The 23,679-nt window shown below is 38.1% G+C and overlaps 3 protein-coding genes and 1 pseudogene across 4 annotated transcripts in view; 2 read left to right on the top strand and 2 right to left on the bottom strand.

Annotated features, from left to right (window-relative positions):
* Window positions 1–63: 63 nt before the first annotated feature.
* Window positions 64–1,774, top strand: LOC145460435 (centromere protein L-like). Its single transcript, XM_081445257.1, has one exon. It carries the CDS (start codon window positions 64–66, stop codon window positions 1,267–1,269), a length of 1,206 nt encoding a protein of 401 aa, XP_081301383.1. The 3' UTR covers window positions 1,270–1,774.
* Window positions 1,775–1,859: 85 nt separating this feature from the next.
* LOC145460458 (L-threonine ammonia-lyase-like) lies at window positions 1,860–7,205 on the bottom strand. The gene is made up of 7 exons (XM_081445293.1): window positions 6,904–7,205; window positions 6,235–6,431; window positions 5,176–5,306; window positions 3,970–4,118; window positions 3,648–3,740; window positions 3,413–3,485; window positions 1,860–2,697 (listed from the first exon to the last, which is right to left on the bottom strand). Exons 1-7 carry the CDS (start codon window positions 7,064–7,066, stop codon window positions 2,526–2,528), a joined length of 978 nt encoding a protein of 325 aa, XP_081301419.1. The 5' UTR covers window positions 7,067–7,205; the 3' UTR covers window positions 1,860–2,525.
* Window positions 7,206–7,217: 12 nt separating this feature from the next.
* LOC145460427 (uncharacterized) lies at window positions 7,218–15,717 on the top strand. Its single transcript, XM_081445245.1, has 5 exons — window positions 7,218–7,748; window positions 9,567–9,875; window positions 10,602–10,818; window positions 12,085–12,203; window positions 13,249–15,717. The coding sequence occupies exons 1-5, from the start codon at window positions 7,596–7,598 to the stop codon at window positions 15,130–15,132; spliced, it is 2,682 nt and encodes an 893-aa protein (XP_081301371.1). The 5' UTR covers window positions 7,218–7,595; the 3' UTR covers window positions 15,133–15,717.
* A 4,967-nt stretch (window positions 15,718–20,684) lies between these two features.
* The window catches only part of LOC145460428 (uncharacterized), a 3,469-nt pseudogene continuing 474 nt past the window's right edge, over window positions 20,685–23,679 (bottom strand). The window contains exons 1-3 of the transcript XR_014039842.1: window positions 23,108–23,679; window positions 22,442–22,538; window positions 20,685–21,956 (exon numbers count right to left, since the gene is read on the bottom strand). The exon at window positions 23,108–23,679 is cut by the window's right edge and continues 474 nt beyond it. The product of XR_014039842.1 is annotated as an uncharacterized LOC145460428 (transcript). The remainder of the gene's footprint in view (window positions 21,957–22,441; window positions 22,539–23,107) is intronic.

Below are 23,679 nucleotides of genomic sequence, written 5' to 3'. Positions count from 1 at the left end.
TCGTGCTGTGCTTGGTAACCATGCAAACGGACGGACGCGGAAAATTTGAAAATTCGTTGCAAAATGGCGGAGGGTTTGTCAACACCGTCCGAAGCAAAGTTTACTGGAAAAGGCAAGTCTACTCGCTCCGGTTCAAGGGCCGGAAACAGCAGTAAGTCTGCTCGCACGCCTTGGCTTTCAAGAAGGCACACACCGTACATGAAAACACCAAAAACAGGCCGCACTTCGCGAAGCCAGCCAGAAAGTACACAAGTCAGAGAAAACATTCGATCACGTGAAGCTACGAGGGAAATCGATAGAAGTGTATCAACTCCAAAGGTTTCCGAAAGATCATCGAGTCTCATTTCAATAACTGAAGAAAGTTACGAACAAGCTAAAGGTCCCGTTCAAGAGATTGTGGGTAAAACGCTTCGAGTTTACCAGACTTCACCCCTTTACAACTTTGCTCGCCAGGACAAGGCTGCTTTGAAAAGTTACGGAGAACAACTGTCCGCGAATTTACAATTAGACACAGAGAAACAACTGTTCATTGAAGAAAGCGGTGACTTGAAAGATAGAAGATTCAAGGCAAATTTCTCTGTTTTTAAAGATCATTCAGCTGAAGGGACAAAATTTTCAGCTGTTAAAATTGTCGTTTACAGTTTTGACACCTCGAAACCTACCCAAACAAAATCGATTTCTCCGAGTTTGACAACAGTGTTTTGCTCTGTTGGAAACGAAGAAGAACAGAGCAGCAGACTTCAAGATAGCTTTACTTGTCTACCGATCTGTCTAATCAACGGGCCCGTGAATCTTGCGAGAAGTTTGATCAGCTGGTTCGAAAGCAAGTTTGACTGTAGGATTACGCCTATGACTTTTTCATCCCTCGATCTTGGTTGGTATTTTTCACTTTGGGCTGGAATGGCTTCCACTGGAAAATCTGCACCGATTGAGCTTTGCTATGACGCGTCTTCAGTAAGCGGTCTTAGCAGAATTCTTTTCAGCATTGACAAGAAGGACGCCAGAGACCTTTGGGAGAGTGTTCACAGTAACAACTCGCTAATTTTTACAGAAGAGGAATCAACGACATTTCTCAAGGCTTTAGAATCTCACTTTTATCATCATTTTAGAATCAATTTGGAAGGATTACCTCTAACAAGGGTGAGGACAGCTATTGCTTATATTGCTTCTGAAGGAAAGCTCAAGATTGTTCATCCTAGCTACACAGACCACATTTTAGAACAACTTACAAAAGCTGCCTTGACAAAGGAGCTTTATGGAAGACTGTGAAGATAACAAGGAACATGAAGACACTACAAAGTTGCTTTAATTTTACCTTTTAAGATTCTGAAGTAGACTCTTACACGTATGTACACAGCTTCCTTACGACTTGTCACGCAATCTTTCCTACCTAACGCTCGTTGTGTGACAAGACAACAGAATGCCCTGATAACAGGGAGCCCCCATGATCCATGGACTACAGTTCTAGGACCGTCAATCAAATGTAAACAGGGACTTCTAGCTATGTACACCAACAGAATTTTTACATGTTTTATGGTAATAATATTTTTATTTCATAGTCAACTTACATTGTATCTTCATACTAGCATGTATGAATTTGTAAAATTTTATTTCTTACTACATATAAAACATGAGTTGGCATATGTTTTATGCAAGGACTTTTTACAAGTAAGTTTTCTTATTTAATCAGTTATTGTACATAACACTATTGCTATCAAAGTATCAAGCTCGATTGAAGAGAATATTTGTTAATAAAACTGCATTGTATCAACATAGTAAGAGTGAAAGCACCTAAGAATGATGCAGTAATGATACATTTTCTTGCTCTCCCAAAATTCCAGTTGTGTTTCTAAGACTTGATAGAAACACAGGGAAAATGTTTCTATTTTTTTTTTTAATTACAGCTTAAAAGGAGTGTCATTAAGTTTTGAGTCACCTGTTGCATTGATCTTCACACCTGTAACAAAATTGTTACTTTGTGGGTGAATTCTGTCAACAACAGGTAATTTTACCTGTAGCATCGAGGGAAAATCAAGCACACTGCCATAACAGGTGTTACAGGTTTTGGCCCTTAACGACAGTCCTGGTTTATGATGATAAGTGTTTAGTACATTTAAAAGTGATTTCCATTTCACACAGTGCACTTGTGAGTGTTTGTTTCGGTGTTTGTTTTGTTTTATGTAAGATGTCACAAAATGCGACATTTCACAAACTCCTTACATGATGTAAATTCAACCTTTATGCTTCATTATTTATGATACTACTAGATGAAACAACTTTGTAGCTGTAGAAATCAAAGAAATTGTTGGACAAAAGAATTTAAAATGTTACTAATACTACAAAGACATGGTAAGAGATTGGTAAGAAAAACATTGATTTACATTCTATGGAACAAGGCCCACAAACATTTGTGAACTGACTAGTTACTCTTAGTCTAGCGCACTACAGACTGGAAAACATTTAACTTTTTTCTTTGTTTATCTTTATTGTAAAACATTTGCAGAAATTACAAAGTCATATTTTTGCTAACTAATCAGATCACACAGTTCCTCTGGTGTGATATTTCCTCCGGTAACCATGACAACAACATTGCTTCCCGGCATCACATCAGGAATTTTGTTTGCCTGTAGAGCAGCAAATGCTGCAGCACCAGAAGGTTCAACAACGAGACCAGCATGGAAAAATGTCTTCACTGCACTGCGTCAAAAACAAAGGTTAACACAACTAGTTAATCAAAACATTCTTCACCATGAAAAAATTTCTTACAAGTATGGAAATTTGAATTGAGTGACTATTAGCAGGTCCTGAAAAGTTTTCAACTCAAGTAAGCTCTCCAGTCGGTGAACACGGACAGATCTGAGACAACAGCCATAAAGCCTTCTGTATTTACAGGCTACACTGTAAGTAAACTCAACTTGCTATAATATATCAAACATGAAAGACCATGTTTGACCACATTGCCAGACAACAAGAAGACAGTTGAAAATACGACACAGAGCAGAGTATTTTTGACGAACTTCCAGGTGTGTTGAATTTGTTCAAACACTGTCTTGCGTGTTTGATATAGCTTGTCAATCAAAACTAAAACCAAGGAGAAAATGGAGAAATAAAATTGTACAAATCTATGCTAACTAAGATCAGATATCCAAACCCTGTCACTGTCATAATTTCCTTTGTTTAAACTTGAAGAATTATTTCAAGAGTTTGAGAAGAGCAAGTGAATATATGAAATCATATTAAATATTTAAACTGATGGAGAAAGGTATTCTGTATGAAGCTTGACCAGCTCCCAGTTGGAAAAGCACAGCTTTGGTATCACTAAGGCTATCAGCTCCTGGAATTCATTTTCTTGAAATCCTGGGTTTTTTGAGGGCAGATTGTAATGAATTGGTGTTTCAGAATAAAATCTAACCTCTTTATTTCTTCATCTGTCACTAAAATAATATCTTCAACAAACTCCTGCACATGACGAAAAGTGTATGTTCCTAAGGATAGAACAATGAAACATTATTAGACAACAACTCTCTCTAGCTTTGATTTAAATTTTAAAACTAACAAAAGTTCTGTAAATAAAAAGCAAAATACCCCCAAAAAACTTAGGAAATTTTAATTATCCTGATTAAATATCGACAATAGTTATATCTCACCTGCGTAAGGTGGGGCCAATCCCGCAGCAATGGTATTTGTCGACTTAATGCTGACAGCATGACCACGCTGTTTGCTCAAGGACATTGTAGGAGCTGCAAGGTTCAACAAATATAATCTTTTCACTTCACTTCTTATATCTACGGTTGTTAATAATGTCAAAAATAAAATTATTATTATTATTATAAGGTTCACTTGATCCATGGCCAGAGGTCAAGCACACTAACCACAAGGCCACCACATCCCATTAATAATAATAATACTAATACTAAAATTGACTATCGTTATCTGTAAATAAATAAAAAATGAGAATGGGATACCTACCACCCTCTGGCTCCACACCAAATATTCTTGTTGTTTTATCTCCTAGAAGTTTGATGGCTGCCGCCACTCCAGAGAGCAATCCACCACCTCCACAACACACAATCACCACATCAGGTTCAGGAACTTCGTCTAATATCTCAAGACCAGCACTGCAAAATTTTACACACAAAAATAAGCTAGCCATTTAAGTGATCAGAACTACAAGTAGTTATTCTGCTTGTCAATTACCAGTTTTGGCAGACGAATTTACAACAGAAGGTTACAAATAAATTGGGATGACTAAAATTTTGTAATTGAGCAACAGAATATGTTTTCCATGTTTTTAAACATGGAAAACATATTTAAATTTAAACACGAGGGGGGTTGGGAGAATTTAAGACAGTTATGAAAACCCGAGAGGCAGTCGAGAGTTTGTATAACTTTCAAGAATTCTCCCAACACCCTGAGTGTTTAGATGAGGCTATGTAACCACAGGGAAGTCCTGTATTGCATAAATTATACAATATTTCTCAAAAATATACACAAATCTAAAATGACACAATCATAGTTACATACTCTCATCTAATTAACACACCTATGGACCAATGAGAGTGCACATACTATCTCAGTTATTTCATCATTAATAATCTCCTCACGTAAACTTTAATCCACTTTTATTACTTTTCCTAGTAAATGAAAAGTCCAAAAGGATATACCATACATCCTTGAATAAGCACCCCCTTCGAATAAGCTCATAACAGCCAAAAGTTAAAATAAGCACCCCCTCCCCTCCCCCCACTTTGTGGACGAGTAATTAGACAACAAAGGATGTATAGTTTTCGTCGCGTTTAATCACTCTAGTTCAGCATTTTTTATACAGTCATTAGTAATTTAAATCTCTGTTATGCAGCTGGAAACATGTTTCTTTTCTTCAAAGTTGCATCCTACAATTTCTTGTTTCAGTTTGTGAACACGTTAAGTTTAGAAAAAAATTACAAGTACATGTCTAACGATGTCGCGATTTAAACTTTAGGATCAGCTTTTTATGGCGATAAACCGCTTATGTTTTTGTTTACCTGCAGATGACTTATTAAAAAAATTATCATGTCAGGCCACAATTTAGAAAAAATTAAAGAGGCCCCTCGAATAAGCGCCCCCATCTTCTCTTAAATTCAAAATAAGCACCCCAGGCGCTAATTCAAGGATTTACGGTATGCTCTAGAATACCTTGCATAACCAGCAATGAGATGAAGGTCATCAAATGGATGAAGAAAATGCATGCCATCTTCAGCGACATGGCGATCAACAGTGTTTTGTAAAGCACTTGTCGGCATTCTTTCCACTTGCACACCAAAACTCTGTAAGTCAGCTTGGAATTATTGCAAATATTAACACCTGCAAGAATTTACTAACTTAAAGGTGCTGAAAATAAATCAAATATTGAAAACTTTCCAACACACCTCACTGTCACTCCCCCCACCCCACCCCCTTCTAATTAATATATAAATCCCACCCCCTTGGAGAGCAAATTTTAGGTAACCCAAATTATGTATGAAAGGTAATGTTTGCAGCCCTCTTTTCTTTGGTCAAGCAGAGTAATTTAGCTGACTCTAAATTACAAGCTTTTAACTTCCTGCTTGGTTGAGCTCTTTGACGTACATAGGCCAAAAATTACCCTCAAAGTGCTTCTTGAACACTCTACCTGAGTATATGAACATTAGTAAATAAAGCCTCCATTTTTTCCATATCCCTAGGAATATAGAACAGACTTTATCTCCCTTCCCAAGGTTTTCTCATTTCCTGAGAGCAGTATATCCCCCAAAACAGGTTCCCTATAATGGGATATAGAGATAAAAAATTGGCAAACATAGCAAACATAACACAGTCTGCTCAAGTAGGTTGAGTATAGGGCAAAAATGGAAAGCTAGACCCAAGCTGAACAGGGACTTCCCAACCCAAACTGCCTTCAGCTCATTCTGCTTGCCAATTTTTTGCGTCATACACCACCCCATAATGTATTGTAAGTGATGTTTGTAAACTAGTAATGAAGTGTATTGTAGGCAGAGTTATGCACTGTGTTGTGAGTAACAAGCACGGTATTCTAAGTAATGTACATGTGCTGTAAGTAAATATAATGTAAGATGACCTCAAATGTCCTTAACATGATTATTGTATAATCTGCAGCTAGATGACATCACAGGCACTGATTTCGAAAATTCACTGAACGCTTTTGGCCAATCAGAAAAGAGATAGTGAGTTCAATGCATAATAATTTTTCTTACGTACCTCAATTAGTTTTGCCTTACTGATAGGTGCACTCTCGGGCATACACAAGGTGGCTGGAAGGTTTTGCTTCTTTGCAGCAAATGCGAATGCCTTTCCATAATTTCCAGCGGACATAGACAAAAGGTTTTTCTTACTGTTGATAATCTCAGAAGGAATATTGGCAAACTGATTGACAATACCACGCACTTTGAATGAACCTGTCACACAATAATTTGTAACAACTAAATATTAAAACTGAAGATAATATTTTGCCTTCTCAATTTCGCTGACTAACTAAATCAAAGATACACAACCTTTCTTTTCGTTAGAAAAGGTATCAGCTCTTCAATTTCTAAACTTTATCATCCACCAAAATGTCATTTAATCCATCCAGTTTGTGGATCAACGTGCCAGTGTAAAATTCCACCTTTTAGAGATTTAATGGAACTCAATTGAAGACAAAAGTTAAGTCTCAATCTTGCACTTCCTTTTGTGTGCACTGTTTTAGTATATACCTTTACGGAGGTCTTTACTGCTCACAGCAAGCTGACAACATTAAAATTTTCCCAGTACAGTCAGTATATATACACTGTTAAGCAAGTACATAGAGGTTTTTAGAGATTTTGATAATGATTAAGTCATGCAAAAGAAAACCAGTAAAGAACTAAACCAGTCATCAAATTTCCTTGCCTGTGTTTTGCATGTTCTCCAATTTTAAATGCAGTTTGCATCGGTTTTGAAAACCAAAGATGTTTTCAGCATTTTGAACCATAGGTGTCCTGAAAACCATGGGACTTTCTTTGATTACTTCAATCGCTTCTTTTACTTCTTTCTGCGAAACCAGCTCGCCCATTATAATTATCCTCAGTTTAAAAACTGGGTTGAGTCTAGACTGCGAACAGTCTCCCTTTTCCTCGAAAATCCGTGGGGAAGAACGCAAAACAAGAACGCGCGAGTGTGACGTGCTAGTAGCGGCTCGCACGTCACGCTTACCATCAGGGAAGGAAGATTGCGTGACAACCAGCAGTTCCGAGGGGTACTCCAAGAAAAATTGAATGGGGCTTGCAGGTCCGACACAAGTCCCAGGCTTTGTACAACAGCATGATGAAAAACAAACATGCTACAAATATTGACGACTTGACAATGTCATACAAATGGCGGCAAGGTGTTCAATATGAAATCCCCGGGAAAGCCCCGAGAAAACCCCCGGGAAAGCTAGCCTGCATACTTGAGGCCAGAGCGAGGCCAGCCCAATGCATAGCCAATGCGGCGATTACATTAGGGTATTCCCCTGCCTTGAGCTAGTAATGTGCCCATGTAAGCACATTCCAATTGCATCTTTGTCTGATTGAGCCTGCTCTTAACTTTAATCTCTTTATAACATGGCAAATGCAGACTTAAAAGATGATGGCACGAACTTACCTCGTGTTCACAACGCCCTCTACTTTCCTGATTTAACAGTTTTCGGCCCGGCAATAAGCATTGAGCTGTATCCAATGTGTGGAAGCCTTGGATGGAAAATTTCAACTCAGGCCGTAAGTTTTTTGAACACGCATTCCATATACGATTTTGAGCCAATGGTTTGGTCAAGAACAAATATTATGTTTCAGTTAGATATTGGTTTGCGTTAATGGAAAATGCATGGTTTTCATCAGCGTTGCAATAGACACGAAATTCTGGCCCATGATCAGCATATTGTGGCTGACACGAGCTTCGTGATTATAGAAGTCAAAACACAAAACAATAGGAAATAACAATGTTCTTTATACGACGTTACATGTAAGCACGCTTTATTCATGTTTATTTTAATTAGAATTATGTGCTATGAAGTGATGTCCGAATAACCCAGTAAAAAATTCACCATTCATATTCATCAAGCTCCGCATTCTATTAATAACTAGTGAGACAATCTCTGACAGCTATAGATCGTTTTCACTGTCACGCAACAAAAAAATAAATCGAAAACCATCCAGTGGAAAAAGTTATGAAATTATGATGTTATAGAAGATAAATAAATAGTACACTTCTCCAAGTTTTAGGCCTGTGCGTTTTCCCAAACTTCAGATATCGTCGAAATGTTTCGCAGATATTTACAGAGCCCAGTATGAAAACTCCATGTTGGTGTACCTCCGTACGTGATACACCAATATGGCGGCCGGAAAATAGTGTAAACATCTGGAACTTACTTTGGCTGTCTGGGTGACTGATTATCAGTACTGATCAAACAAGCATTTACATAAGCACTTTTCATAATGCTCTAACTTCTAAAAAGGCTCAAAATCATGAGATAAGTATATATTTTTCGACAAACTCGATCGTAAGCCTTGTGTCACGCACCTCCATAATCCTGAAATTCAAAATGCTCTGGATTCCAAACGAAGCACGCTATTGAGCTGTAAAATTGTAAACAGATATAAATATACCGCTTCTAATACCTGATGAGGATAAAATCTTTGGTGGCTCTTTAGTTTTGGATTTTAAAAAGTGATGACGTCACGTGAAAACGATCTATTCTTGGGTTTGCACTGTCACGCAATAAAAAAATAATTCGAAAACCATGCAGGGAAAAAAGTCAAGAAATTGTGATGTTATAGGAGATAAATAAAGAAGACACTTCTACAAGTTTTTAGCCCTATTGCTGGTTTTCAGTGTCACGCAATTCAAAATAAATCAAAATCAAAATCAAAACCGCTCAATAGATGAAGTCCAGAATCTGGGAAATGAAAGAAGGTAAATATGCAAAGAATCTCGCCAAATTTTCTGGTCACAGCAATTTTTCTTATGCGAGATATGCGGAGAAATTTTTTACCCAAATCTATAGAGATTTGTATGGAGTCCCATGCTGGTGCCCATCCGTATGGGCACCAGCATGGCAGTCGGAAACCAACAGAAACATCTGTCACTGAGTTTTGCTACAAAAGCGTGAATTTATCCGCCCTTTAGGCACCCTCAAGGTTAGTGTGCTCGTCCGCGGATCAAGCAGTCCTGGTTCGAGCCCTGGCCGGGGACACTGTGTTGTGTTCTTGAGCAAGACACTTAACTCTCAAAGTGCCTCTCTCCACTGGCCTAGGAGTATAAATGGGTACAGGCAAATTGTTGGAGAAACCTAACAAAGAATAGGAGTGCGGGGGAGTGACCTGCAATGGACTAGCATCCAATCCAGGGGAAGTAGAAATACTCCTAGCCGCTTCATGCTACAGAAACCAGGATAAGCTCCAGCAGCTATGAGCCAGTCAGCTCCAAGGCTTCACTTTTTACAATACAGAACCTAGGTTCCCTTTGGTTTTGTTAAATTTTAGGACACTGAATCGAAGCTTGCCTGAAGGATATCACACTTCCCTTTCCTCTTTCAGGATGCCGACAGAGTTCCAGTTTTCAACTACTGTATTGTGGAAGAGAATCACCAGAATGGCAATGCTGTAAATATCTTGAAACGTGGTGACTGGATAACCTTGATCAATGGTACAAGCACAACTGACAAAGATGAAGCCTTTTTTGAAAAGGTGAAAACTGCATGCTGTGATCGGGAGGACGGTCTAAGTCTAGTCATAAAAACACCAGCAGAACAACAAGAATTTCACCTTTGGGATCCAAAGCCAGTGAAAATTGACATTAAAACCAGACGCAAGATTTTGCCTTGTACTCTTGAAATATTTTACCCTGTAAGTAAAGCATTTAACTTAGTAAAAATCACTTGTCACAGGGCCCATCCTCAAAACAATTTAACCGCTTCACTGTGTTATGGAAGTTGGTGTTCAAGCAGTAGTTAATAAGCCTGGACTGTTTCTTTTTTAAGCATCACAGTTACCCATAATGTTGAGGAGCAACTTTTAGTACAACATCTCTAACAGGTTCAAAAACTAATAATGAAATCACATGCATTTTATTCTGTTCATTGATTAATGCATTTACTGTATGGTTTTTGCTACACATTCTTCTTTTACTAAACATTCTTGTATTCCTGGGCTAGCTGTGCCAAAATTGGGAATCAAATATACTATACTGTGGCCATACCCTATTTAAACTGTCAAATACCTTTTTCAGGGATGGAGAGCAAAACCTAACTTAACGAAAAGGCCAACATCTTTTTTGTCACAAAGTTGTACCAAATTAAAATACAACTACACCAACCAGATGGTAAAGAACACCAGAACTTAATGTTTAAAAAGGACAGCATGATAAAAATTATTTGCAAGGGTAGGTTCAATATAAGTTCACTAACAATCAGTTTACTTATAAGCTAAAACTTACATTTAAATATATCACCTGAAGGGTTATATATGTGGGCTTTGAAATCAATATACATTATTGAAGTAGTTTAAATTAAGTTTCAACTCCAAGTTGATGATAAACTGTCTAGTTATAGGTCTGATAATACAATCTTTCAGGACTTAAGTGACACCAGCAAAACATTTACACTGGTTCACAAGATTCAACAACAAAAGCTAGACCTGAAGGGTCTTAAACGAGGAGACAAGATCATTGCCATCAATGACATTCAACTTCAGAACAAGACGTACAAAGAGCTGGACCAAATTACTAGCCAGCTTAAGAAACAACAGCAGCTTAAACTAACAGTTGAGCAAAGACAATGGAGGCAGAATGGTAAGGTGTATGTTAATTCCTATATAAATGTATGGAGAGATTAATTACAACTGAAATTACATTTCGAAAAAAAATCACATCTCAGACAAGAAAGACACCATAAACTTCAAGTATGCAATTCTGATCAATTGAGAGCTGACTTAGCATTTACTCACATCTGATTTTTTCAACAAAAAAAAGGAAAAGAAAGTTGAAAGAAAAATAAAAAGAAAGAATTTTTTAGTGTACTAAGTTAACGTTTTAGAAAAGTCAGCCACAAAACTCCAAGAGAATTACCTGCAAGAGTAGTGGTCACACTGGATCATTCAGGTCAGTACATATACCCGCACTGGAGCAATCTGATTGGCAGATTATTAGTTATTGACCCTCTGAACTAAGTCATGCAATAAAGAGTGTTATTACAAATTGAAATAACTAGGTACAGTAAAGTCTGCATTCAAGCCTAGGGGCCCCTCAGGCTGGCAATTAATTATCTCTGGCTTCCGTAGAATTACAGGACTAAGAGTGTTCTACCCCCCACCCTCACCCCCACCCCCACCCTTTCACTTCCAGTCTCTTTGTCAAAACAAATATCCCCATTTGTAACCTCTAATGTCAGACAAAGGGTCATATTTGGAACAGACAGTTCCCATATTGTTTCAACTCCCATCATTACATTGGGTGGGGTAGATGGTTCTTGGTTTAAGACAAAAACTGGGAATTTCAGTTTTTATTAAGACAGAACCAATGGCAAAACTGTTGTCATAGCAACAGCACTAAGGGTGTCATTTTGTTTCTTTTGTGATGCACATTTGTGGTACCAAGTTTCAAGAGCACTGCTTTAATATTTCCAGAGATATCGTTTATTCAGTATTTTACCTTTTTTTAGTTGCAAACAATGACATCATCACTGATCTAATTTGCATGATAGAAAAATTCATGATAGATCATTCATGTCATATGCACTTTAAAGCATCTGAATGGTGTGCAGAAGGTCGTGGTTTGGACTTGTCGCAGATGCGGATTTTTTTCTTTGTCCCATAAGCATATTCACGCAAACTGAATACGGCACATTCAAGCTTAAAATTAACCTTCTGTCTGTATTTATCCCTATACTTAACACTTTTGACTTTACTGAACATTGCATGGCATGCCAAAGTATGCAGGACCAGTGTGTAGACAGCCGTGGGCTCTACTCCCATCATGGACTCTTTTCTTTTCAATGCATGTGACAAACTGAATGCTGTTAATTACTTACTAAAGAAAAGTCTGTTGTCCATTTGTAAGGGTATCTCACCAAATCTGCAATAGACAGACCAACACATTTAATCTGGAGACCACTTCAAGCTGAGTTGAAGAAAAAAAAGCTGACAAAGAAGCTTGGCTTCAAGATAGAGAGTGTTGAGGTACCTAGCTATGAAAATGTTATGGTTCCAAATGCTTTCTGGAACTCTTTGGTACATTATGGATTTGAACCAAGTCCCTCAAAGTTACTAATAATAAATTACTTAATTCGTTAGTTTTTCTAGGAATTAATCTTGAAGGACTCCCTTGATAGCGGACAGGTCTACTTACGGCCGCCTTGACAAATTAAACCCCATTGTAAGTCCCAGTATAAGTTTCATACATTCCAGTATGCTCCACTCCTGTGAGCAGCCGCAGACACTTTCAAACAGTATAATTTAGATTTTTCTTTTGTTACTTAGCTCCCATTAGCACCAACACAACAAGAAGCATCCCATTTATAGCCCCAACCTTAGTTTAACCAATGAACTTCATCCTGCTGTTTGTCACAATGATGTGTCTGACTGGTCTGTAGACAGCCACAGGCTCATCTCCCATCGTGGACTCTTTTCTTTGCAATTGTCCACACCCTGCTTAGGACCAAATGAATCCTGTAATGATTAACTAATTAAATTGATTAAAGCAAAGTCTGTTGACATAGGTTTGAACCCTGGCAGGGGTCATAATAGACATTAATAGTGCCATATTTGTTTGCTTAGTCGTGAACTGAGATCATGGGTGTTGCTTAAATTGTATTAACAATGTTTAGTGTGAGTGGTTTACGTTTGTGTAAGTAGCCACTTAATCCTAATAAATGATTAGTAGTAGCTGCTTGGAAGGATCATTCCCATAAGCAACCAGCTCCTGCAACAGACTTTTTTCTGATTCTGAAGGGTTGCCACTAACAGAAACTTATATGGTACTGGCACAACCATGCAACAGTCTACACTGTCACTGTCCATGTCACATGGCAACATATAATTGACAGATTTGTACAAACCAAATGCAGATATATTAAAATGCCAGGTACAACCCTCCCACCATCCATCATCTGTATCTATCAGATGGTAGAGAGGACCCCAGTGAACAATTTTATTATCTATTATAGATAGACCACCACACCCTACTGAGCCTATGTAATTCTATTTTTTATATATCTTTACTCAGAATCCACTTGAACAGCCCTGCATAATTATCACACATATTTCTGCTGGAGAAAAGCCTGCCGCAATGTCTCCATATCTCAACCCTGGATGCAAGATAATAGCAATTAATGGACAGGGATTGAATGGCCTCTCCTTCGAGAAAGTGAAAGCCATGCTCCAGAGAGCTCCAGCATCAGTGATGTTAACAATACAAGAGCCCACATGTTTGCTACATGAAAAAAGATTTCTCCCTTCTGGTGGAAGGTACACATGGCCTGTTGAGGTAGAAAGAGCACCACTTTGCAAGTCCATAAGTGAAGGACAGTTTCCTCTTGCAAATGAGCACTACATTTGCTCAATCTGTAGTCATAAAGCAGCAGGCCAGGATATCACTGCTGATGCCCAATCTACTCCTTTGTCAGTGCTTCCACAATCAGGAGCAGAGTCTGGCAGCATCCAAAATGGTCAAGAGTTAAAAGATATTTCACCTGTTGCAACCACACCAGCATCTTCCCAACCAAGGGGATCTGATGAAACATTAAGTGCTGTAAGGGATGGTCTCAGCTCAAGCACTAGATACAGTGGCACACAGGAAATGGGAAGCATCGAACATGGTCAAGGGTTAAAAGATTCTACAGCTGTCCAAACCACATCTCTGTGTTTGTCTCCTGGACCAAACGGTTATGCTGTTCAACCAACAGGATACAATGAAACAAGAAGTGCCACATGGAATGGCCCTAGCTCAAGCACTAGATATGGTGGCACACAGGAAATGGGTAACATCCAAAATGGGCAAGAGTTAAAAGATACTTCAGCTGCCCAAACCAATTCCCTTTTTACATCTCCTGAACTAGCAGGATGCAATGACCAACCAACAGGATACAATGAAACAAGAAGTGTCACATTGAGTAACCCCAGCTCAAGCACTAGATATGGTGGCACACAGGAAATGGGAAGCATCGAACATGGTCAAGGGTTAAAAGATTCTACAGCTGTCCAAACCACATCTCTGTGTGCGTCTCCTGGACCAAACGGTTATGCTGTTCAACCAACAGGATACAATGAAACAAGAAGTGCCTCATGGAATGGCCCCAGCTCAAGTACTAGATATGGTGGCACACAGGAAATGGGTAACATCCAAAATGGGCAAGAGTTAGAAGATACTTCAGCTGCCCAAACCACTTCACTTTTTACATCTCCTGAACTAGCAGGATGCAATGACCAAGCAACTGGATATGATGAAACAAGAAGTGCCATGTGCAATGGTGCCACCTCAACCACTGGATATGGTTTACTGGGAACGAGCATTATCCAAAATGGTCAAGAGTTCAAAGATGTTGAAAAGAGGCCAAGGAGCCCAAGTCTACATGGAGGATTACCCAATTCCCCCTTGCCTCCGCCATCTGATCATGGCATTGCAAATGGGGCAACCATACACTATAGATCAAGTGGGATACAGGAATCAGGCACTCCAATGTCTTTACCCTCCGAACTATGTGAAACACCAGAAGACCAAGAAATACCTGTTTGTCAGAACTGCCTGAAAATTACTGTAACTGACAAACGAGAACAATCCATTGAACAGGTTCCAGGAACAATCTACTACTTAATGTGCATGAGACTTGACAAGAAAAGTCAGTTCCTCCGGGACTACCGCATAATGGGAGAGAAACTTGGATTTTCCAGGAGTGATATTTCTCTGTTGGACAATCATGCTCAACCCACTGACTGTCTCCTTAATGAATGGATCGCTCGAAAGGGTAAAGAGGCCACTGTCAGTGTGTTGATGGAGATCCTCAGCAAAATGGAGCGGCAAGAATTGCTTGAGTTATTACAAAGCTGGACAGAAACCTGTCCAAAATGCTTTGAAAACCAACAAAAAAATGTAAGAGAATCTTCTGTTTAAAAAATGATTTGGGTATAATTACAACATGGTAAGTCCATAGGGAATGTACATGCTCATTACCATCTTGCACTTCACTACTGGTTGTAATTATAATGTTCAGTTTCAATGCAATAGTAAACATTATGATAGTCTCTTGCTCTCTCTCTCTCTCATACACACTATATACTAATGGTAATAAATTAACATGCAAGACGATAACAAGAATCGGCACATGACAGCAAGGGAGACATGCAATAGCGATGTAACAGTTCAGTAATGGAGATCACTAATGGTCAAGCAACAAGTCAGAAAAAAATGCTGAAAAACACATTATATTGCAGCAAAAATTCTCAGACCAAAATAATTTTGTTTTGAGATGCATTTTGTATCCCACATGGCTTTTGCAGCAGATTCCAGAAGACAAGGCAAGTTAAATTTGTACCGTTTTAATTTCATTTTAATCTATGTTCTTCAAATATAACTTAATTCTGCAATATACAAATTAGCATGAGGGTTCCCTATGGTTAGACCACTCAGTGAAACTATTAAACTATGGGAGTGCAGTATAAAAGGGTCTATAACTATTTTGTAGCATATGTTTAATTTGCCCCTACATTTCTATAATTTAGATATGGGCAAATTAGGTAACAAATATAACTTGATAAAAACACAACAATTATTGGAAAGTCCTTATGGTAGGATTTACTTGTATGTTAAGTTTTCTGTAAGCTGTCTTTACTTAAAAAAAAATAAAAATAACATATAAAAAAAAAGCTGCCCATACGGACAGGTGGGAAGTGTTAACAAATAATTTATAGTAGCTCTCAGGCACTGGGTTGCTGAGGAACTGGAAGTCTGTGCATAATAAAATTGAACTTTGATACACATGGTTCTAAAGGAACACCAAAAATTATTGTTAATTGAGCCTGTAGTAAGAGCTGGTTTTCTTGCTTGTCCATTGGCAAATGTCAGCCTAAAGCCCAATGTGCAATTAGTATTGTCATTCACAGCTTGTTGAGACATTTTATGACACCAAAAAAAAAGCTTTTTTGGTCAAAAACAAATAAAGCAACTGGATCTTATTCTAGGCAACAACAAACATTTAAATGAAGTGTATTTTTACTACTATTTTGTGTTATTGCTTTGTTTGAATGAATATATATATATTTTTATTCTTTTTATTTTTTGCATCACTTTAATTATTGGTTGAGAATATTTTAAAGTTACAACCGTTTTAAAATTGTAAAGTACTTTCAGTTCAAACACTGACTGATGCTGGTTTATCTCAGAGTCTACCATTGTTTGCATTTTCTCGTATAATTATAAGAACTGATCCAGAAAAAAGTTAATAACTATGAATACATCAGGTCATTTTTTAGCCTAATCATTAATGCTTGTTAAAACTTTACCATCAGTTATTATTGTAGACAATGTAAAAAGTAGGAATGCCACAACCAAAGGTGAACATCATTGCAATGATCATGATGTAGCTACAATATTTATTATAGTGTAAGCAACAACCTTATTTGGCATTGTATAATATTTCAAATTAGAAATTAGCTTGGTGATCATGTCGGCAAATATTATCTCAACATAAGTGTTACATCAGACATGCAAATAATTTAAATTTTAAAAATTGATACTATTCAATCATCAAGTATAGCACTCAACATTTTTTTGCAACCTGTCACGCAGAACTCCCTCATTGTATAATTTGCAAGCTGAAGAGTATTGTTATACATAAACCATGCACCCATGCTTGGTTACAGCAACATGTTGTACACAGTCAAACTTACTTCTAATTTGTGCAACATGTCCCAAGTTTTCATTTGCACAATACCGCCTTTCAATGTGTAGTTCGATATTGATGTATGACAAGTTGCTACAAAGTAATGCCCAAGTTACTCAATCTACGAAGTTAGCTAGAGCCTGTCTTTGAAGGGAGTGGCTAATAATCAATTTTTAATGATTAAGATGTAGGTAAAAAATATATCCTAAAAACATATAAGACTAAAGAAACATATAAACTGGTAAAAACACCTCAAAATTTTACCATTCAATGCTAAAATTAGAGGAACTACCAGGAACTAGGGTTTGTTAGCATCATACTTTACAGTGAATGAATCACAATAATAGCCTGTCTTCTAATATCCATCTGCAGAGGTCTGGGCTGGGGTCACTGTGTTTTGTTCAGGAGTATAAATGGGTTTAACTTAAAATAATAGCCTGGAGAACAAAATGGGATAACCGGTGATAGCATCAGCTCGCAGCGTTATACTTACAAGCTGTAACCTCTAGTTGTAAAACTTTTAGCCTTTGCCTCATCAAGTTTGTTCAACTTATCTTAACTGGGGAAGTTTGGAGTAATATTACAGTACATAACTGTAGTATTAGCAGTGGCAGCTTTTATTAGCCTCATTTTCAATTAAATTACTTGGAAGCCAAGTTTACTGTAGGTCAGTGACCAGAACAGTCTCTTATGTAGCCTTAATTTGAGTCATAACGAAATGCTCCTAGTGGGCTAAGAACATTACGTGACAACCCAAATAATGGCTGGTTAGGGGAATATGATTAGAATAGTTTTAAATACAGTAGCCAGTAATTTTAGATTAATAAAACTTATAGATCACAAAACATAAAATGTTAAATTAACAATCCAATATTGATCATAACTTACCATGTATCCTTTTAGAAACTTGCACAGAACATAAAAATTGGTTGATCTGAGGCAAGATGCTTCATCAGCTAAAAACAAATACCATAATTAAGTATATTTTTAGACTCAGTATTTTTATATAGAGTTTGCTAGAAATAAAATACAAACTTAAGTTGTCTAATGCGCATCAACCAGCCTCAATTCAAAGAAAACAACTGAACAAAAAAAAAAAGCATGCAAAACAAAACAAATTGCAGTTCAAATTATAGTTGCAAGTAAGCTGCTTCTTTTTTGTTTTACACCTTGTACTGATTTAGTATTGTAACATTTTTGACACATGTACATTAATTGAATGTACACTGTAAAGTAGTTTTTTAGAAAATGTAAAATGTTGAGTGTTACTAACAGATAATTTAATTTTTAGATGTGAAGTCAAACCTCTAGTATAAATAGGTGGTTTGATTGTATGTATTAATTAAGGAAAACCATACATAAGTATTATTAATAAGTGATTGTAATGCACAAGTCATCAAATGCAGATGCTGTTGTGTAAGAAACAAGTTCATAGAATTGCAAACTGTTTCTAAATTAGTTTGTTTTGAATCTTTATAAAAAAGGAATATTTCAGATGTCGTAAACCCATAGTGAAGAAAACCTGGTTTTGTCTAACATAATCCATTTTGTAACAAAAATTATAATTAATTTAAAGTGGTAAATTTTTTTTCCTTTGAATTACTGGTAGTAATTAGTTTTATTAACTGCTCCAATTCAATGACACAAACTCTGCTCAGTCAACAGTTTTGTGTTTTGCTGTTGTAGCTCATCTTAGCAGACCTCTCAGGAAACAGATTGAAGTTAAATTTTATTTCAACAAGGTCACGTCTGGGGGTTGTGACTGGTAGATTTTGATCCAATTTGTTTGTTTCTAGTTTCAAGATTCTTTGGATGTTATCCTAACATTGATTGACGGCAGCCAGAAATACAATAACATCGTTGATTTACTTGGTTCAAGGTTTTGAACTTCAGAGTTTGTGTATTGAAAGGTGCATGCAGCAAAAATAATAATGTAATAAGGGATTCAGTACCACCATGAATATAACTTTGATTGCAAATTCTGTGTATGTTTATTGACTGATAACTGTTAAGCAAAATAAGCTATAGCAAGAATTTCATAAACATGTATCGTAAGGTACACATTTCACAAGACAGGTCTGTTCAGATACAGGTTACGATACAATACAATATGAAACATGAATTTATATAGCGCTCATTTCCAGAGCTCAGTGGCACTTTACAATGGCCACCCCCCCCCCCCCCCCATATTGGGTAAAAAAAAAAAAAAAAAAATCACAGAAGGAAGAAAAGCCAGCAGGGCAAGCAAAACAAAACCAACCCCCCCCCCCCCAAACTTTATGGCATTAATGCATTTACCAAATTTTCCAAGACAAAACAAGAGCACAATTAGAAAACTCTACCCACCTTTTTCAACTGATATCCAAATCTTGTGAAAACTTACTGAATGACTGCTGAAAGTCTGCCTGCCTGCCTGTCTGACTGATTGAAAGATTAACTGACTGATTGATTGAGATGGATTGAATGGCTGACTGATTGATTGATTGATTGATTGATTGACTGACTGACTGACTGATTGAAAGAAAAATGAAAATTTGGTGGAGAGAAGCATTGTCGGCACTTTTGGTAGAGTCAAACAAGTTTTGTCAGCTTATTGTGGCTGGGTTGTAAATAAGTTCCTCATGAAATTTGATTTGGTCACAAACGACTTATCCTAAAGCCTTTAGACTAAACTCTGACTCTGGGGAAAATATCACATTCACCTACAAATCTTGCAGACTGGGAAATTCAGATCTTTCTTGAGCTTCCTGAAGTCTGGATGTTAAAAATTATTGTCAGTACACCTTATAATTAAAAAGGAGATATGTCCTTGTTGTTGCTACGTGACTATGGTTACTTATATGTATGACTTTCCCAAGTTCATTTTATGAAAGGGCATGTCCAAAGATCAAGTAGGTATCATGCTTCAGACTTGAGATCTGACAGTTATAGTGTGACTGCTTCAACCAGGTCACCTAGAAGAACACTAACCAATCAGAACATAAACTGAGAACAATGGAGTGGTATCTTTTTCATAAAGGCAAGTAAGAGTCTGTTTGACATGAATACATAATCGACTTCTCTGTATTATATACACTCTAGAGATCCAGTCCTTGTGAATGATGGCAAATTATCATATTTATCAATTTCTTCTGAAATTTAGCTTGAAAATTGTTTTGGAACAATTAAACTGTCCAAAACTGTTGAAATGCACACAAAAGTTAGGATCAAAACTAGCTAATCAACAAATTGCAAAGTTTTCTGAGAGATCGGCAACACTCCACATTTTTATTAGGTTTTTAATTTTGTTATAGAATTATTGTAGTTTGTATTCCTCAATGTTATTGGTTTATTTAAGAAAAAGATCACTATCCTTTGTTCTCAAGGAACTTTCTAACCAGTTGGTTAAAACTCTTTTCCAAGTGGTCCGGTTTGAGTAGCCGCACTGTGATGGTTCAATATCTGATCACAGCTTTTGGTCTACCAGACTTTTTGAACTTCACATTGATTGTCTCTCTTCACATTACGACCAAGGTGTATAAATTATGGGTACTGGAAAACTGTCACAGAAACCTAAAAAAATGCTGGAAAAAAGATTGTGTCATAGTCGACAAGCATCTCATTAAGGGGAAGTACATGTAGTAATACTCCTGGTCACTTAAAGCTGAAAAACATGCATTTAAAGCCCTGCCCTGTGATAAGCCACTTAGCTCATATATTGGCAGGCGTAACCCGACACTTAGCTCACACATTGGCAAGCATAACACGACAAAACAATTAAAGCTTGATTCTCAGCAAATAGAAGATTGATGGTATATCACAGTTCCCACTCATCATCATCATCATCATCATCATTACTACTTTCACCTTCATCTGCGCTGCTTAAAGTGTCATGTAATGCTCTTGCTCTGTTTTTCATAACCCGATTAAGAACATATAGCAAGTTAGTAGCATCTATGTTCTCCTGTTTACCATTGTATTGTATGCTATCCTTTCCACCCTCTTTCCATTTTAATTCATCTGAAGTGTAATAACTTCCACTGGAGATGCTTTGACACTTCTCAGAAGAACATGTGGCCAGTTTCTTCAGCTTTTCCTTGTTAAACTGCCTTATCTGGCTCAGGAATGATTCTCCTCCATCGCTTGCTGCTGGTGACTTGCTTGTGGAGGACAAATCATTATTGCCAACAGCTGGATCCAATAATGTCAATGTATCTCTGGTGGTTTCATTGATCACAGGTTCTCTTTCTTCTGATGATGTCTTCTGTTCTAGTGGCATGGCATTTATTACTGGGTTTGGTATATACTCTTGCTCTATTATGTTTCCATGCTGAAATGCATCTGGCATTTTTTTCTCAAAATTTGCTTTATTACCATCACTGATACCTGTAGCTGGATCTAATAAGTACAACGTTGTATTTGATGACTGTCTTTCATCCGTGACTTCCATGGCAACCTCTCGGCAATGGTAGCCTTGTAGTTCCTCTTGGTAAGGGTTATCCTGTATTTGTTGTTGGTATGTGGTATTCTGTGGACCTAGTTGGTGATGGGATTCCTGTAGTTCTTGTTGGGAAGCACTGTCTACTTGCTCTTCTTGGTTAGGGATGTCCCGTGCTTCTTGTCCGTTAGGGTCTCCCTGTTGTTCTTGTTGGTGATGGTTGTCCTGTGATTCTTCTTGGTAAGGGGATTCCTGTGGTCCTTGTCCCTCCCATCCCTTTGCTAACAATCTGTGTCTGGATGGTACCTCAGGGGTGTATGGAGGAGGGGGCATACAGTCAAGCCTCATTACATCCATAGGAAGCTGGGAGGGAGAATCCACTACTACCCCATGCTGCTTGAGTGGATAGCCAGGAAGATGGAACTGTGTAAAAGATGGGCTTCCTGGGGGAGTAACATCTTGTGATCCTCTCTGCTTGGTTCTTAGAGGGGTGGGTCGCACTCTAATGGGTTGCCGCCTTGAAGAACATCTCCTCTGTATGCTACCTGACTTCAAAGAAAATGTGACGCAAGGACCAGATGTAATAACAAGCCGGACGACTTGAACATGTGTTAAATCCTTTGTGCTAGCTCCATTAACCTAAAGAAGACAAAGAGAAACAAGGTATCACACAATCATTCCAGTTAAGACAAATTACCGCAACAGGACACGTTTCTTTCTTTCATGCACCCCCCTTTCCTCTAAGTTAGTCTTAGCTTTTGCATGCAAACGTACAGCCCCCTTCAGCTCCTTTCATTTAAGAACCTTGATCAACCCCTTACAATACTGTAATCAGCTGAAACATGCCAGAAATTTACAGCAATAGACCATTTTACAGTTGTCTGCTCAGTGACCTGGCCTTTGTATGGCAGCGAGGCTAGAGTTGACCTTGTTTTGATACAGACCTCACTGCTTTTGTTATGTAAATGCACCTATTTAGCATCAGAACAACTTGTTTTACACAACAAAAGCAGTGAGGTCTGTATCAAAACAAGGTCAACTCTAGCCTCGCTGCCATACAAAGGCCAAGTCACTGAGCAGACAACTGTAAAATGGTCTATTAAAGGTTTTGATAAAATGTTCACCTCCACTATCACATCTCCTGCCTTTACACCAGCCCCCTCTGCAGGGGAACAGCTGTCGACTGAGATAACATGCACATCACAGGCATAATCTGTGCCACTGAAAAATAAAAGTAACAATAGGAATGTTTAAGCCACTGGGCAATGATCTACCCTATCTCCACTATCCAGCAATCAAACCCAGGTGCCGCTATGGTCAAGCCAGAATGCTCATCAGTGTCAGCACTCAACTCCAGTGTCTGTACCAAGCTTCTGGTATTGCCCACTTCCCCAGATGGGATGCAGGTCCATCACCAGTTACCAGCCAGCATTTTAGTCAGGTTGTGATTACCCATCAGTCAGGATCGGGTTAACCTGCAAACGCAGATATATTTCCGGCTGTTGCTTGTCTATGCCAAAAATATTTTTGGTAGAGACAAGCGACAACTGGAAATATGTCTGCGTTTGAGGGGCCACGGCCGGGTGAGCAGGGTGAAGAACGGTGCGTATCTGAGCATTACGATACATATTAGACCACTGTTATTGATTGTTCTCTGCACTGTTCCCCATCTAGACAGCTGAAACACTACTCACCCTAATCCCTGGGCGGGGATGACTGGCATCTCACGCCAGCAGACTAATCACCATGCTGGAAAAACAATGATTTAAAAGATATAGCCGGATACATACCCCCTTATGCAACATCCCAACCAACCATCTTCATTTGGATACACACAGACTATTGACAGTCTCTTCTGCTCTGCTCCGTCTGCTTCCCCAATTGATTTGTTTCTTTTTCCGTGAACTTTGCATTCATCTTTGGAGGGGAATCCTCCAGACACAATTCGCATGTGAATTTTCGCGGCTGCTTTGATTATTCCAGTGACTTGAGCAATGTCCAAACCACCTCTTCCACAAAGTTGGTCATTGACTCGAATAATACTATCACCGGTTTTCAGTCCTTGCCTGTCAGCGAGCGAATCTTTTGCTACTTGAGCGACGGTTACTGCTGGCTGATAAATCGTTCCACCGCGTACCTTAAAGCCAAATTCCTGATTCGGGGATTTCCTTTCAAAAAAAACGGTTTTGTATTCTTCTCCGTGAGGGCCAAGGGCAGGTTTTACAGTGTTGAGTCCGTCAGCAATCTTTCGAGCTTTATTTGCCAAAGTTTGCGATTCTTTTGAACAATCAGAAACCAGTTGATTCCTTTCTTGTAATTACTTCTTCTCCGATCTAGAGCTCGGTGGCTTCTCGTTGTTTTG

The sequence above is a fragment of the Orbicella franksi genome, chromosome 11 (genome assembly GCF_964199315.1).
Source record: "Orbicella franksi chromosome 11, jaOrbFran1.1, whole genome shotgun sequence".
Classification (NCBI taxonomy): Eukaryota; Metazoa; Cnidaria; class Anthozoa; order Scleractinia; family Merulinidae; genus Orbicella; species Orbicella franksi.
Note: the sequence above shows the minus strand (reverse complement) of the source record. Positions and strands in the feature narration are given on the sequence as shown.

What these genes read in the sequence shown, in the direction of transcription:
- LOC145460435 (XM_081445257.1), top strand. Translation starts at nt 64, where the DNA reads ATGGCGGAGGGTTTGTCAACACCGTCCGAAGCAAAGTTTACTGGAAAA.
- LOC145460427 (XM_081445245.1), top strand. Translation starts at nt 7,596, where the DNA reads ATGGCAAATGCAGACTTAAAAGATGATGGCACGAACTTACCTCGTGTT. An exon ending in CTCTTGAAATATTTTACCCT is followed by an intron (nt 9,876 to 10,601) that starts GTAAGTAAAGCA and finishes ACAATCTTTCAG; the next exon opens with GACTTAAGTGACACCAGCAA. An exon ending in TCAAGATAGAGAGTGTTGAG is followed by an intron (nt 12,204 to 13,248) that starts GTACCTAGCTAT and finishes ATCTTTACTCAG; the next exon opens with AATCCACTTGAACAGCCCTG.
- LOC145460458 (XM_081445293.1), bottom strand. Translation starts at nt 7,066, where the DNA reads ATGGGCGAGCTGGTTTCGCAGAAAGAAGTAAAAGAAGCGATTGAAGTA. An exon ending in GGAGAACATGCAAAACACAG is followed by an intron (nt 6,432 to 6,903) that starts GCAAGGAAATTT and finishes ATTGTGTGACAG; the next exon opens with GTTCATTCAAAGTGCGTGGT. An exon ending in GTAAGGCAAAACTAATTGAG is followed by an intron (nt 5,307 to 6,234) that starts GTACGTAAGAAA and finishes GCTGACTTACAG; the next exon opens with AGTTTTGGTGTGCAAGTGGA.